The sequence below is a fragment of the Drosophila sulfurigaster genome, chromosome 3, assembly GCF_023558435.1.
Source record: "Drosophila sulfurigaster albostrigata strain 15112-1811.04 chromosome 3, ASM2355843v2, whole genome shotgun sequence".
Taxonomy (NCBI): domain Eukaryota; kingdom Metazoa; phylum Arthropoda; class Insecta; order Diptera; family Drosophilidae; genus Drosophila; species Drosophila sulfurigaster.
Genome location: NC_084883.1, coordinates 13,778,722 through 13,792,944, shown reverse-complemented (window position 1 = coordinate 13,792,944; position 14,223 = coordinate 13,778,722). Strand labels below are relative to the sequence as shown.

General features: G+C 36.2%; 3 protein-coding genes across 3 annotated transcripts; 2 read left to right on the top strand and 1 right to left on the bottom strand.

The window, feature by feature from the left end:
* The first annotated feature begins 83 nt into the window (after positions 1 to 83).
* On the top strand, positions 84 to 478 carry LOC133841892 (defensin). The gene has a single exon (XM_062274732.1). The coding sequence runs from the start codon at positions 130 to 132 to the stop codon at positions 409 to 411; it is 282 nt and encodes a 93-aa protein (XP_062130716.1). The 5' UTR covers positions 84 to 129; the 3' UTR covers positions 412 to 478.
* A 134-nt stretch (positions 479 to 612) lies between these two features.
* LOC133841891 (calcineurin subunit B type 2) lies at positions 613 to 3,859 on the bottom strand. Its single transcript, XM_062274731.1, has 4 exons — positions 3,701 to 3,859; positions 3,460 to 3,499; positions 2,579 to 2,877; positions 613 to 2,520 (listed from the first exon to the last, which is right to left on the bottom strand). The coding sequence occupies exons 1-4, from the start codon at positions 3,701 to 3,703 to the stop codon at positions 2,350 to 2,352; spliced, it is 513 nt and encodes a 170-aa protein (XP_062130715.1). The 5' UTR covers positions 3,704 to 3,859; the 3' UTR covers positions 613 to 2,349.
* A 1,140-nt stretch (positions 3,860 to 4,999) lies between these two features.
* Positions 5,000 to 14,094, top strand: LOC133844032 (kynurenine 3-monooxygenase). The gene is made up of 4 exons (XM_062277846.1): positions 5,000 to 5,188; positions 6,862 to 7,908; positions 8,502 to 11,867; positions 13,868 to 14,094. Exons 1-3 carry the CDS (start codon positions 5,099 to 5,101, stop codon positions 8,742 to 8,744), a joined length of 1,380 nt encoding a protein of 459 aa, XP_062133830.1. The 5' UTR covers positions 5,000 to 5,098; the 3' UTR covers positions 8,745 to 11,867; positions 13,868 to 14,094.
* Positions 14,095 to 14,223: the final 129 nt, after the last annotated feature.

Here is a 14,223-nt window from a genome sequence, read left to right as displayed (position 1 = left end):
TAATTAAATTCACCTACTGGGAGTCCCGCCTGCTTATCAATAGCACAGCCAGCCAACCTATAAAAGCTGCAAGCTTGATGGGAAAGTATCATCAACAGTTTAACAGACTCTCAGCAGCAAATCATCATCATGAAGACCATTGTGTGCCTTGGCTTTGTTGTCCTTTTCCTGGCTCTTGCACAATCGCAGCCTGTGCTCGATGAGACCCAAGAGGTGCAACTTGCAGATGTGGATACTCCGGATACATTGGTGGAGGCTGCAGGCGAATTGAATCTCCGCCAGAAACGTGCCACCTGCGATCTGCTGAGCGCCTTCAATGTGAATCATTCCGCCTGTGCGGTGCACTGCATCTCTCGTCGTTATAAAGGAGGATATTGCAGTGACAAGGCCGTCTGTGTTTGTCGTCGTTAAACCACAAATTTCTCTTACTATTTATTAAACGATCAATAAAAAAATAAAACTTGCATATAGTAGTATATATATATATTTATTTATTTATTGCTTCATCGAGCCGCCTAACTGAGTTCCCTTTGTTTTCTGTTTCTTACGTTGTTGTTTTTTTTTTTCTTGGTTGTTGCGGTGCAGCTGAGGAAAGAGCATTCGAGTGATTCGTTTTTCTTTTCTTTTTTTTATGCTTGTCATCGGTATCTTTGGCTGACTTTTACAAATTGCGTTCGTTAATATAAGTAAGTATATAAACATTATGAAAAAATTGATTAGGATTAGCTAACAAATTGAATGGCGATTGTGCAAAAAATTTGCTAATTGTAAAAATTTGTAACATGCATTTCGTTAATTCCTTTAACTAGTTTCATTTTTTTTGTTATTCAATAATAATATTCTTTTTCTTTGTTTTTTTAAGTTAAGTATAAAAGTTTTGTTATGTTAATCAACCATCGTTAATGTATAATTATTCGATTTCTTGTTGTTGTTGTTTCTGTGTATTGATTTGCATTTCATTTAATAATTACTAAGTTAACTTGATTAGAATTAGTTGTAAGTATGTATGCAATATTCATATACATAATTGAAAAATGTTATTCATATATTTATGTATATATTATATATCAATATATATCTTATTTGTTTCCCATAAACAATTATGCTGAGTTGGCATTAAATATTAGTAAAAAAGAGTTAAGAACATAGCACAGTTTGTTTTGTTGTTGTTGTTGTTTGCTTCTTTCGCTTTTTGTGTGTGTGTTAAAAGCTCTATAAATTAGAGTTTCATTAAGAGTATATATATATGTATATATGTGTATATATAAGTATATATATATCAGTATATAAGTATAAATAGATTAACGGAGTTCTCATCGACATGCACACTTGTGGTATAGATTTTGTTTTTGGCCAAATCACAGGAGAATTAGAAGTAATTAACAAAAGCTAAGATATTCTGTTTTTCTTTTTTCGTTTAGTCAAGAGAAAGTGTAAATTAAACTCACACACACACACACACTCACTCACATACGCACACATTCACACAAAAGTATGAGTTAGTTTAAAGCTTATGAACACGCAAATTTCCATAAATTTTCATTGTGCTTTAACATTTTTGTTTGTAATTTAAGTTTAAGTTTTGATTTGAATTATAATTTGAAACGGTATTAAATTGGTTTTGATTTTATTTTTGTATTTTTGTTTTTTTTTTTGGTTGTTGAAAAACGCTCAACTTGTTGCTTTATTTTTTCGCTTTTTCACTTGAATTATTCGTGGTTTGCTTTTGATGCATTTTCTTGTTGTTATTTGTTTGCTTCAATTCATTACGTGTATATTTGTTGTATAATAAATTATGACTATATTTTTAAGAAGTATGTAAGTAGGAGGCGCACATTTTCAATTTTCACTATATTCTCTCTTTCTCTCTCTGAATCTGTTCTTCTAGTATTGCGTTTCCAATTATTACTCTTTCTCTCTCTCTCTCTCGCTCTTCAATTACTTTACGACTTAGAGATACAACTTTTTATAAAAAATTGTGGTTGTTTTTCTTTTAGAAAATGTGATATATTATTCGTAGGAGCGTTTTAAAGCGAGTGATTCAAAAATGTTTGTAGCTCACTAACGGCTGTGTAAATATTAAGATTTTTCTTCTTTTTTTTTCATCGTTTCGTTTCGTTTGACTCACAGCTTGATAACAAAGACGAAAACAATTCATTCATTTAAACAAAATAATTAAATTAATGTAAAGAGAGATAAAAAACAAACAATATATAATATATATGTGTATAAAAAAATAAATAGTAACTAGTGAAAAATATTTTTGCGCTAATTGCATATAAAAAAAAAGTACACGTTACTCGTAAACCTATGCAGCAGTGTGTGTGAGTGTTCTACAATATCGCCATTTTAAACATCGACCACCATCTTCTTATGAATGTCCGTGTTGCCCACAACCGAACAGAACTCATCGAAGGAGATTTTGCCATCCTCGTCCTTGTCCGCGAAACCGATTGTCTTGTCCACAATTTGCTGCAGTTGTGTGTCTTTCAAATTATTGCCCACCATCATTTTCAATACCTACAAAGAGTTCAATTAATATGCATTCAATGAAAATTTAAATATTGCGTATACGCACCTGGAACAGTTCGCCATTGGAAATGTAGCCATCGTTGTCCATGTCATAGATGCGAAATGCAAAGCGCAGCTTTGACAACTTATCGCCCTTGACACTGAATTGCGAGACGCCTTGAATGAATTCCTTGAAATCGACCTCGCCATTGCCATCAGCATCGAAAATATCAATGACACGCTGCACCAAAGGATTCTGTTGCAGTTCGGGCAATGACATGAACTCATCCACGCTCAGCGCCCCCGAATTGTCCAGATCCAGTTTGCGGAAACGTTTGCCCAGACGACGTATTTCATCTGCGTCGACTGCATAAACAAATAAACAAACAAATACCGTTGGTTACAGTGTGCAATCGGATACACAAACAAACTGATTTCATAAGCTAATTATTTCGATGCACGTGCTTCGCTTATGTGTGTTTTTATTTTTAGCCTCCCACAGAGATGACAACGAAATTCGTTTTTGGCTAATTTGGCAATGACACTTGTTTTAACAATAAACATTGTAAACTGCAACTGGTTCACTACTGTGGAACTAGTTCCGTGAACTAGTCAATACGCTTAAAAGCCCACAACTGTTATCTCGCTCTAACATATAGCCGTTGGCAGCACAAGCAAGCAAGTGTCATGCTCGCATAATTCACATATTCCAATTGCAAATAAATTGCAAAGCAGCTCGTGTCGAGCTGCTGGACAAACAATTTAGATAGCAGGCCATGTAAAAATGCTCGTAAATGACAATATGTGTTCACATAATGGGCTACGTGTTCCAATATGCATATTCATATAAAACAGCTGGTCGAGAATTCCATTCAAATGACATTGACTGTAGATATGTAGCATGCAAAGTGTACCAAATGTATGTAAATTTTTTTTTCTTTTACTTACAATTGGAGCACATTTCCATAGGCAGAGACGTTTCATTTCCCTGCAAATATATACAGAAAAACGAAAATGTAATGTGAAATCACTATGAAAAAGTGTTTTTAAAATAGCAATCACATTAAATGATTCTCACATAAGGTTAATAATAAAATTGGAAGAAACCTATAAAAAAATTGCGTATTTTCGCACAGCACTTTTTCAATATTTACGTTGATACGTTATATACACTCTTGCGTTTTATTACCATTTTGTGTTTTGCCTTTTGTGGTCGATTTCCTTGGGAGCTAAAAATGTATAAAACACCAACGACAACGACCTTTTTTTGGCAATTTATAAAACTTTTTTTGGCGACAGCGACACACTTATTGTACACAATGGCGTCTGACCATTCACTGGCTGCGCGCACAGACTGAACAGCTGTTCGTGCTGACAGTGTGACCGGGAAGCAAGTTCATTTCGCTTTTCACATTATGTGGCGGGCTTTTTGAAGCTGGAAGACCTGCGCACGCCAATTAGTTTTACTTTTTATATGTTTTATTATTTTATTTGTTTATGATGGAGCTCACTGAATATTAATAGCTGTATTCAAATTGGAAATTGCATTATAGTGTAAAAAATTGAAATGTTAAATGTTTTATTTACCATAAGCTTTTGTTATGTTGCAGATCAAGGTAATGGCCTATAAGCTTATATTAAATTGTATTATTAGTAATAATTTATTACTTAATATGAATATTAATTAATAAAGTAACAAAGAATGTTTATAGTATTGCTCTAAGCTGTACTTTTGGTGTCTTATTATTAAGTGTTATAGTGAGGTCGTCTGCCTTTTAATGCTAACTAAATAAATGATTGTATGTTATCAGATAACTTAAATCGTTTTTATGCAGTGGAAATATTTCTCTTTGTTTTTCACAAGTCGTTGTCCATCTGCTTTTGCAATTTATATGGGTTGTCAAGGGTTTCTCAACCGTCTAAATACATATATTTAGTATATATAATATAAAGTCGAAAGCAAAAGTTGCAGAAAATAGATCGGTAAATTTATTCAATGGGAATTCCCACTTTTCAATTACATATTCGTGAAATTGAAATTGGAATGGTTGAGACATTACTCTATTTGTTTCTAAACTTAGTTTATGCGTGACCCAATAAAATAAACAATATTTGCATTTCCCCGATTTAGTGGGTTATATCTTTTCTGGAATATTTTATACTTTCGCAATTAGTTATTGGCATTGAAATTCTAATATAGGTTTTAGCTTATTAAATTATCAGATAATAATGGATTGTGCATGTATTAATAATTCATTAAAATGTCAGTTAAACCTGAGTGCAGTCGCTGTCTTAGACTGACGATTTAAATTGGATTGCCCTTTGATAGTCATTCCGTACGAAAGTGAAAACACCTTTGGCGGTTGCCCTACTACCGGGAATTGCGGCTGCAGCATTTGAAGGGTTTCCCTTAGTCGGTGTCGCTTTAGTTGTTTCTCTGTGTGTGCACGCGGAACTATCCCCACCATTTGGGAAGATAGTTGGCATTTACTGTCTTGGTAGACAGCATGTAGCATGTTTGCTTCAAACTGAATCTCATTACGCGTGCAACGCACCAAGCGAACGGACACAGCATTAACTCAAAGTAATGTCACGCAGCATCAAGTACATCCAGACTGATGTCAATGGAGCCGCCGAGGGGCAGAGACGGAGGGTGGCAATCATTGGAGCGGGTCTGGTAAGTGTTCTTATCTAATCAACGAATGCTGTGCATATTTCGGGATTATCCCAAAAGAAAGATTGGTGTTAAATAAACCACGAAGCGTGTGCACACGGCCCTTGAAAAGAGCATAAAGTTGGATGCTCTGGAATTCCTTGCAAAGAATTTGGGAACAGTGATATTGTGCTTGCGGAGAATAAATTACGCTAACTATGTACTTAGTTTATGATATAGCAACTAGATATTTTTTGTGCAGTCATGACTTTTTCTCAAAAAATTATAAATTATTCATACATCCATACATTAAAAAAAGTGAAAAGTGAGTAGATATATATATTTCTTCAAACAAAGATTGAATGCATTTACAATAAACTTCTACTTCCGGGTTACAATATGTATAATTCTTTGACGGAATTTATTGGGGTGATCTATTCTCAATTTTTAAAATAAGTAAATGATATTAGCACTATATTTACAGTTTACATTGATTTTAGGAACTTTTTCTATTTTACGATAAGATGTATAAATTCGTTAATTTTATGATTTGCTTATCTTAAACAAGAAACGTAATTCCAAATTCATTCTTAGCTTCAAGTTACGTGCTATTCAAGAGCTATAAGATTGATAGAAAAAATAGAAAATACTTTGGTCTTTTAATCTTAAAACAGAAACATAATTCCAAAATTATGCTTAGCTCTAATTAAAGTACTAATCAAGAGATACAATATTAATTATTACAATGTCGCATGTGACATTTTTCGCCAGAGAATTACCCATATATAACTAATTTAAAATCAATTTCCAATGTAATTAGATGGTACAACTAGACAACTTTGGTTCCCCTCAATGGCATCTATTTCGAACATTAAAATACATATCAGAGATCTGCAACAGTTCACCGCAAATACTACTGCACCGCATAAATACAATATCATTTTCATTCACGAGCGTTTGAGCACCTCATCAACAATGTGTTTTTTGTGTGTGTGTTTTTTACTCGTTTTTCCTTCGTATGCGGCACCTGAAATACTTGTGGCATTCTGAATGGATAATACCTATTGGGTATAAACAAACAGGCGCCGCACAGAAAAAGAAGCTCAAAAATTGTATTTTGTTTTTAGAAATATTTTTGTATAGTATAGAGCATATATCTCCGATATAATCTGATACTAAGGGCTATTAAGGAAATTTTCTGACAACCCTTCTTTGCATCTAATACATATTGTTTATTTTTATATCCGCTATAAACACGTAAGTTTGAATAAGAATAAAAACTATTAATTTTAATGATTTCTAAAATGTTGGTATATTTTGAATGCAATGCTATATTGATATACCAAATATATTTATTTATTTATTATAAGACTTAGATAATAAATTAATTTATAACTTATCGTAGATTTATAAGCGCTGGCTGGTAGGGAAAATTATTTGCAAAGGATTTCTTAATATAATGTTTAAGGGCTATTTAGATATACAATGTACAAGTTACAATGATGGAAGCGTGCGAGGCCCATTAAATATATGTTTTAGAATATTATAGTATTGTTATATTAATATTTCTATATATTAATTCGGTATATTTAGTATCTCCCAGTCGAGCACACACTCGATTGTAGTTTTCTTACTTGTCCTCAATTACTTAGTTGTTGAAGTGTGATTAAATTGATGCTCTTTATCTCCTTTTATAGGTAGGATCCTTGGCAGCTCTAAACTTTGCGCGCATGGGCAACGATGTGCATCTTTATGAGTATCGCGAGGACATTCGCACCGCAGAGTTGGTGCAAGGACGCAGCATTAACTTAGCGTTGTCGCAACGTGGCCGCAAGGCGCTCGCTGCAGTGGGACTTGAGGAGCAGGTGCTGGCCACTGCGATACCCATGCGTGGCAGGATGTTGCACAATGTGCGTGGTCGGACCAGCATTGTCCTTTACGATCCCTGCACAAAGCAATGTCTCTACTCTGTGGGACGCAAGCAACTCAATGAGGTGCTGTTGAATGCCTGCGATGCATTCCCTAACATCAGCTGTCACTTCGAGCATAAACTGACCACGGCCAACATCAGAGAGGGTCACATGCAGTTCAAGGTGCCGCACGAAGAGCAGCTAATCTCGGCCAGCGCTGATCTGGTTGTGGGTTGCGATGGCGCCTTTAGCTCGTTGCGTCAACAGTTGGTGCGCACGCCGGGCTTCAATTACTCGCAGGAATACATTGCCACCGGGTATCTGGAGTTGTGCATACCCGCCAAGAATGGCGATTTTCAGATGCCGCCCAATTATCTGCACATTTGGCCACGCGACTCCTTCATGATGATCGCCCTGCCTAATCAGGACAAATCTTTCACGGTCACGCTTTCAATGCCCTTTGAGCTGTTCGCTCAACTGAAGACACATCAACAGCTTTTGGATTTCTTTCGCCAGCACTATGTGGATGCCCTGCCTCTGATTGGTGAGGAGCAGTTGATCAAGGACTTTTTCAAGACACGTCCACAGCATTTGCTGTCCGTCAAGTGCAAGCCATATCATTTTGCGGACAAGGCGCTTATCCTGGGAGATGCAGCACATGCCATGGTTCCCTACTATGGTCAGGGCATGAATGCAGGAATGGAGGATGTAACCCTGCTTACGTCCATACTCAACGAACAGCTGCCGCTGGACGAGGCGTTGGCCAAGTTCACAGAGTCACGCTGGCAGGATGCCTTCGCCATTTGTGATCTGGCCATGTACAACTATGTGGAGGTAGGTCGATATATTAAAAGTATATGTCTGTCTGTCTGTCTGTCCGTTACTTGAAGCAGTCCTATCTTAGAGATTACAAGAGTTGGAATTACCAGATTTGGGAACAGTACTACATGAAGTTCAAGTTTTATTTTGGGAGAAATTTAATTAAAAATGCTTGAGAGAGCATATGTTTTAGGCCAATTACTGGAGTAACTGATAGAGAATTATAATGTTATTTAAGAAGAAATTAAAAACGGAGATGTCGACTTTTTACTACAGAGAAAAGTCTTTGGGGACTCTTAAGAGAGGCGCAGTTACTCTAGAGCAATTAAGAAAGCTGCAGACGAGCGGGCTCGTCAATAAAACCATATTCTAAAAATATACCAAATTAATATATCGACAAAATACTAATTATGCCAAGGGCTATATATCCATTATTCTCAAAGTTATAATACCCTTCTACTCTTTAAGAAGTTGGTATATAAAAATCGGATTATTAGGCTAATGAAAGTCTAAGATTGGGTAGCTTCTATCATCTCACAGTCGGATACACTGGACTGTAGCATTTCCATTTACTTATTACCTTTACTCTACTATTTATTACTCTGCAGATGCGTGATCTGACCAAGCGTTTGTCTTTTCGCTGTCGCAAGTGGCTGGACACAACGTTGTTCCGCCTCTTCCCTCGTCAGTGGGTGCCGCTCTACAACAGCGTCTCGTTCTCCAGCATGCCGTACAGTCAGTGCATTGCGAATCGCCAATGGCAGGACAGATTGCTGCACAAGACGTTGAGCTTTAGTCTGCTGGCCAGCTGTCTCGTTGCTGGCGCCATCTATGCGCGACGTTGGCGTTAAAGTAAACATACATACATTTTCCCACAACCTTTGTCAATATTTCTTAGTATAAGTTTATAATTTTTCATTTGTTTTCAATACAATTTTTATGAATATATTCAATGTCATGCTGTTTGAATTTGTAACGGCCGATAACGATTAGCAGCCTCTAATCGATAACTCTCGCACTTTTAACAGTTCTAGGCAAAGAAACACACACATGCTCATACATACACACCCACACACTAAAATGTAAATGTGATGAATCTTACAGACACACGCACGTACATACATACATACATATTTAAAATAACTCTTTAGCGTGTTGTTAAATACTACGCATCGCATTTTGGCAATCTAAACTGTTGTATTCACATACACACAAGCATACACATACATACATATATTTATAATTTTATTTATTTCTATTTATTTACGGCATTGTGCGCAGCCAGAAATATGCCGCTCTAATGTACAATTAAAAAAATTCTTTACATACATACATACAAACATTTGTGTGTATGTATTTTGTCACGTGTGCCATCGGATGTTTATTGCGCGAATATCCAAACTAAAAACTAAGAGAAAATGTTATGATTAACCTCACTTATTGGCTGTGGCAGCTAAACAAAATGGCAGCACTGGCATTCAAATGGCACCACTGCACCTTGGTTCGAAACGCCATATGAGTGCCATAAAATCAAATATTGCAGGCAAGGTCGGCGCTTTCTCTCGCCTTGCGCGCTCTAACCACATCGCTCGCTCATTCACCTCTCTCGCTCGCTATCTCTCTCTCTCTCTCTCTTTCAATGTCGACGCCGGCCGGTATTTCATTATGACTTGTAACAACAACAATTTCACATTACAATCAAATCAACGGCTAATCTTCCAACTTAAAAGCTAACAAAAAGCTTCTTCGTTACGTTGCGTTGCGTTCTCTTTATCGCCTCTGCCTTGCCTATGCCTTCTCCCTCTGGCAATCACTGCCTGTTTATCTGTGTTCACATATTGTGGGCACGTTTCTATGGAGTTGCCAGCAAAAATGAGCAATAGGCGGCAGCCACATGGTGCTTTAGCAGAAACTGGGCTTAAAAGTGAAAACGATGCCAAAACAATGGTCAGTCAGCCAGTCAATCGACGCCTGACCCACTGCTGTGAGAAATGAGATGGCAAGTTTGTATGTGATGAGAGATATAGAGAGAATGAAACGCGTCAAAAAAGCGCTCTCTCTCTAGTTCAACGCTCAGATCATCTACTAATTGTTGTTGGCTCATTTCGCAGCGATTAAATGAGTATGTGGAAATGTTTAAATTGTACATATACAATAAACACATACATATCTACATATGCTTATGTAAATGTGTCGTATTTGTTGCCATGTACAAACACACAAACCTACATACATACATACCTACATGGTTACATACAAATGTATGCCGCCGGCGACTTAGTTATTTGTGAACTTTTCTTTGCTTACTTTTTATTTCAGCTTTTTTGTTTTTGTTTTTCAATTTTGCTCTCTAGAATTGTTGTCGCCGTCGCACAGTGGGCTGCAAACTTCCGCTGACAGTCAATCTAAGAATCGTTACATTCGTTATCGATACATATTTAGTCAGCACACGTCAATGTCACAAAGTGTACGAGTGTAATAATTAGAGAGAATAGAAAATCTTTTTCGACATGAATTTCAATATTTATTAAGCTGCGAAATTTCAATGCAAAGCGAACGATAAGTTTTGCACCACATAACCGTATAAATTTTACCCGATGGAATTCGCGCTCAGACCATAGTGCGTTGTCGACGTCCGCGACGCGTAGCTGCCGCGATTTATACAAACATACGCCTTTGCTTAAGCAACGACCATCAGTTGCTCGTCACATGTTCGACACTCAAGTAGAGAGAAGACACCTCAAGAAAATTCAAATTTCAAATTCTTGCAGAAAATTGAACAAACGATCTTTTCTGTGACCATCTACCATCCACCATTATCATTAAACTAATAACTACAACAACAGCACAGCGAATTCCAATAAGAAAACGACATATCTGAAACGCTGTTAAAACCGTTGGAAGTGGAAGTGCGAAGTATTGACGAGTTTTGAACGTTTTTTAAGGCAATTTAATTAGTTGCCAACGCGCGCGCGTTCCGTTTGTCGTCGCCCCCACAACATTCTCGAAACTTTTGTCAGCGGATATTGAGCAACGTGCTTTTTGTCCACGCGTGTGTGTGTGCGTCTGCGTATGCGTGTGTTGAAAAGGAAAGCAAAATCAAATTAAATAATTAATAAACACCCAGCCATTAGGGTTTTATATGTCACGTCAATAGTGTAAAAGAAAACAAAAAAAAAAAATAATTTAAAAAAAATACAAAAATTAAAAAGCCTGCTGTGCGTTCGGTCATTCACGTAATATAATTGTAGCGAAACAAATTAAGCATTTACCATCTTGCGCTTTGTGGCGGTTTGACGATCAACATAAATATCGATACATTTCAAGTCCTAGAGCCTACAATTGAGCACACTGCACCTGAAACGGTTTGCATTAATGCTTGGACTGTTTCCGCGCTCTCTTTTCTCTCGCTATTAATTTGCCGATTCTTCGTGCTGATTTATTTTAATACAAACATATTGATCGTGACTGTGTGTTTGTGCACTCAATATATATACATAACTTACACATTGTCGGCTTGTCAAAACTTTGTAATCGTGTAAGCGTAACCAATAACGTCAGAGAAACAAATAACGTGTAACGCGTCGCGTCGCACTGGTTTACCGCGTCTCTCACCTCTCACCTATTTCCACCTATCAGCACCTCTTTGAGTGACAGTGCATCTTATTCGCACGCACTTACACAAACGGTTAAACGGACAGTTTTTGTTACGTGCTTTCGCTGTCGCCATCTTACTTGGTGACTTCCCTTTTGGCGTCGTCGTTGTTGTCCTCGCCGTGGCCGTGGTCTAAGCAAATAGCAAATACTCTCCCCCATCTTTCGCTCTCGTTGTCGCTCTCTTTTCGTCGTGCATCTCAGTCTGTACGTGTGGTAAAGAAAGCAAAACGTTGAATCTCGCTAGCATTGCGAGCTCTTGTAAACTGTGACTTTGGATTATGGCCGTTTAAGCACGAGTTATCGCTCAATTGTTTCAGGTAAATATGACAAAAGACTATCAAAATATTGATCTTGCAGTTTTTGTGACTACGTGACCAAACAGCAATCTATATTGCCGGGTTTCGGGTTGCCAAGAAGAAAATCGCACCAGAAGTCGCACAAAACGCAAAACGCACTCTCTTTTTCTATCAATTTATATAGTACGTACGACTACAATATGTTTGTGTGTTACACGCGGTGTTCGTGGCATTTCCGGCTTCATATAATATCGCCTTCAGGCATTTCTTGAGAATTTCGGCCATGAAGAAAATTTAAATGCGTTTCTTTTTTTTTCCTTTTTTTTTATTCTGTTTGACACTAGAATCGGGGCTTATTTGTTTCATTGTGTATAAATCGTGAAGTTCACAATAAGGTTCATTATTTATATTATTACTTTGAAAATGTGAGGAACATCTTTTAGTTTTTACTGAGCTGAACCTGATAAAAAGTTATTTCTCTCTTTCTTATGTTAAATTCGAATTATCGTTGTTTTTATTGCTCATTTAAGAATATTTGTAGTTTTTTATCATGTTCCGAATTTCACATTAGCATAAACTCTCCTAGAATAGGATGTAGCATACTTTTTAGAGATGCGCATAATTATAGTAATTGACTTTCTTTTGATGCTATTTAATTTAAAAATGATTCGAAAAATATGCTGTACAAATTCCTGTATAATTGGAATTTGAAACAGTCGTAATTTGATAATTGATATAGATGGAATTATACAATTAACGGCAAGCATGTGAATCATGCTGCTAATTTTGTCATATGTATTTTTGTATGCTATGAGTAATTGAAGTTGTTATAAATCTTGTATATCTCCTCATGTTCCTTAGTCATTTATCAAGGTAGAATTACCCATCCATAATGATTTAATGGATCTAGTTGATTTGCTTGTATTTCCAATTATTCAACGTAAACAAATTCAAAAGTTATCAATTTCTCAGAATCGGTAACTACATATATGTATGTCATGATCACATTTGCACATAGAGGGTTAATTTCAAATACAGACGTTGGTTAAATGCAAGTATGTAAATGTGAAATAATATTGCAGTTTATGGCATACAAAATTTCAATTCTTAATGGCATACTAATTAAGCGCTTTGCCATAACCCATAACAAAATCAATTGTGACTAACAAACAAACATATTCGTTGGGCAATGAAAAAGATTGCATCGCACAAATAATATACACATGCAAAAATACATATAGACAAACAGAAGTTCGCTTATATACACCAACATACATACATGTACGCCTGTATGTATGTGCGTATTTTCGTACAGTTTGCATTTAAAAAAACTTACATCATCTTATCGTGGGTTCAAGAGAGAGCGCCAGAGCACAATTGTGACCAAGAGAGAGAGAACGGAGAATGGGAGAATGCCAAAAATGGCAAGCGATGTTTCGGTAGTTGTTGTTATTGCTGTTTGTGTTGGTGGACGCGAAAGTAATAGAAATTGCGCGTTGGAATTGAATTTGCGATGGTGTGAGCAGAACAGCGACAAAAACAACTAGAGTACGTCTCATTTTGCCGTTAGGTTTTGCTCCTTTTTAGTGACACTAAGCAAACAACATAAAGACAAGTGCAAAATAAAGTCAAGTTTATTCGACTTTGAAATACCTCCTACCAATTGTTTGTTGTTAAAGCAGTTTGTCACTAAATGGCATTTATTGTACTTAAGATTAAGATGAATATAGACCATGAAGTTAACTGGCAGGAGATGCCACGTTCTTTTATTGGCACGTAATTATAATACTCTTTTGCCATAAGGTAATAAGTATAGAAATAAATGACGAATGCTTGAAAGGGTTATGGCGACTGCGAGAGCGCATTGTGTAGCAAATATTTATAAAAACAATTTATTAATTTATAAACAAACAGAGCTTAGCTAGAAAAATGTGCTTAGGCAACAACAACTGTTTTGCTAATATATACAAACAACTATATTATTTTTCTCACTCTCTCTTTCTCTTTTCTAAAAACTACAGGGCAAACTTTCAGAAGAGAAGACAAGCGAAAGAGCATTTGCACAAAATAAAACGACAGTGAGCCAACAGAAAACAGGCAACAAACCGCAAAAAAAAAAAACAAAAAATTAAAAAATAAAAACAACGAAAACGAAAACAACATAAAGAAATGAATTTGTGATTATAAATATTTCAAAGGTAGTACAACAAAAGCTCATTTAATAAAACAACAAAAATTAAAAAAAAAATCAACGGCAAAACCCCAAAACAAAAAGAAATATAACAAAATAACGCACAACAACAAACGTGGCAATAACTAAACAGAAAGCTTTGGCAACAACTACAAGTGCAACAACAACAACAAAACGCGAGCAAGA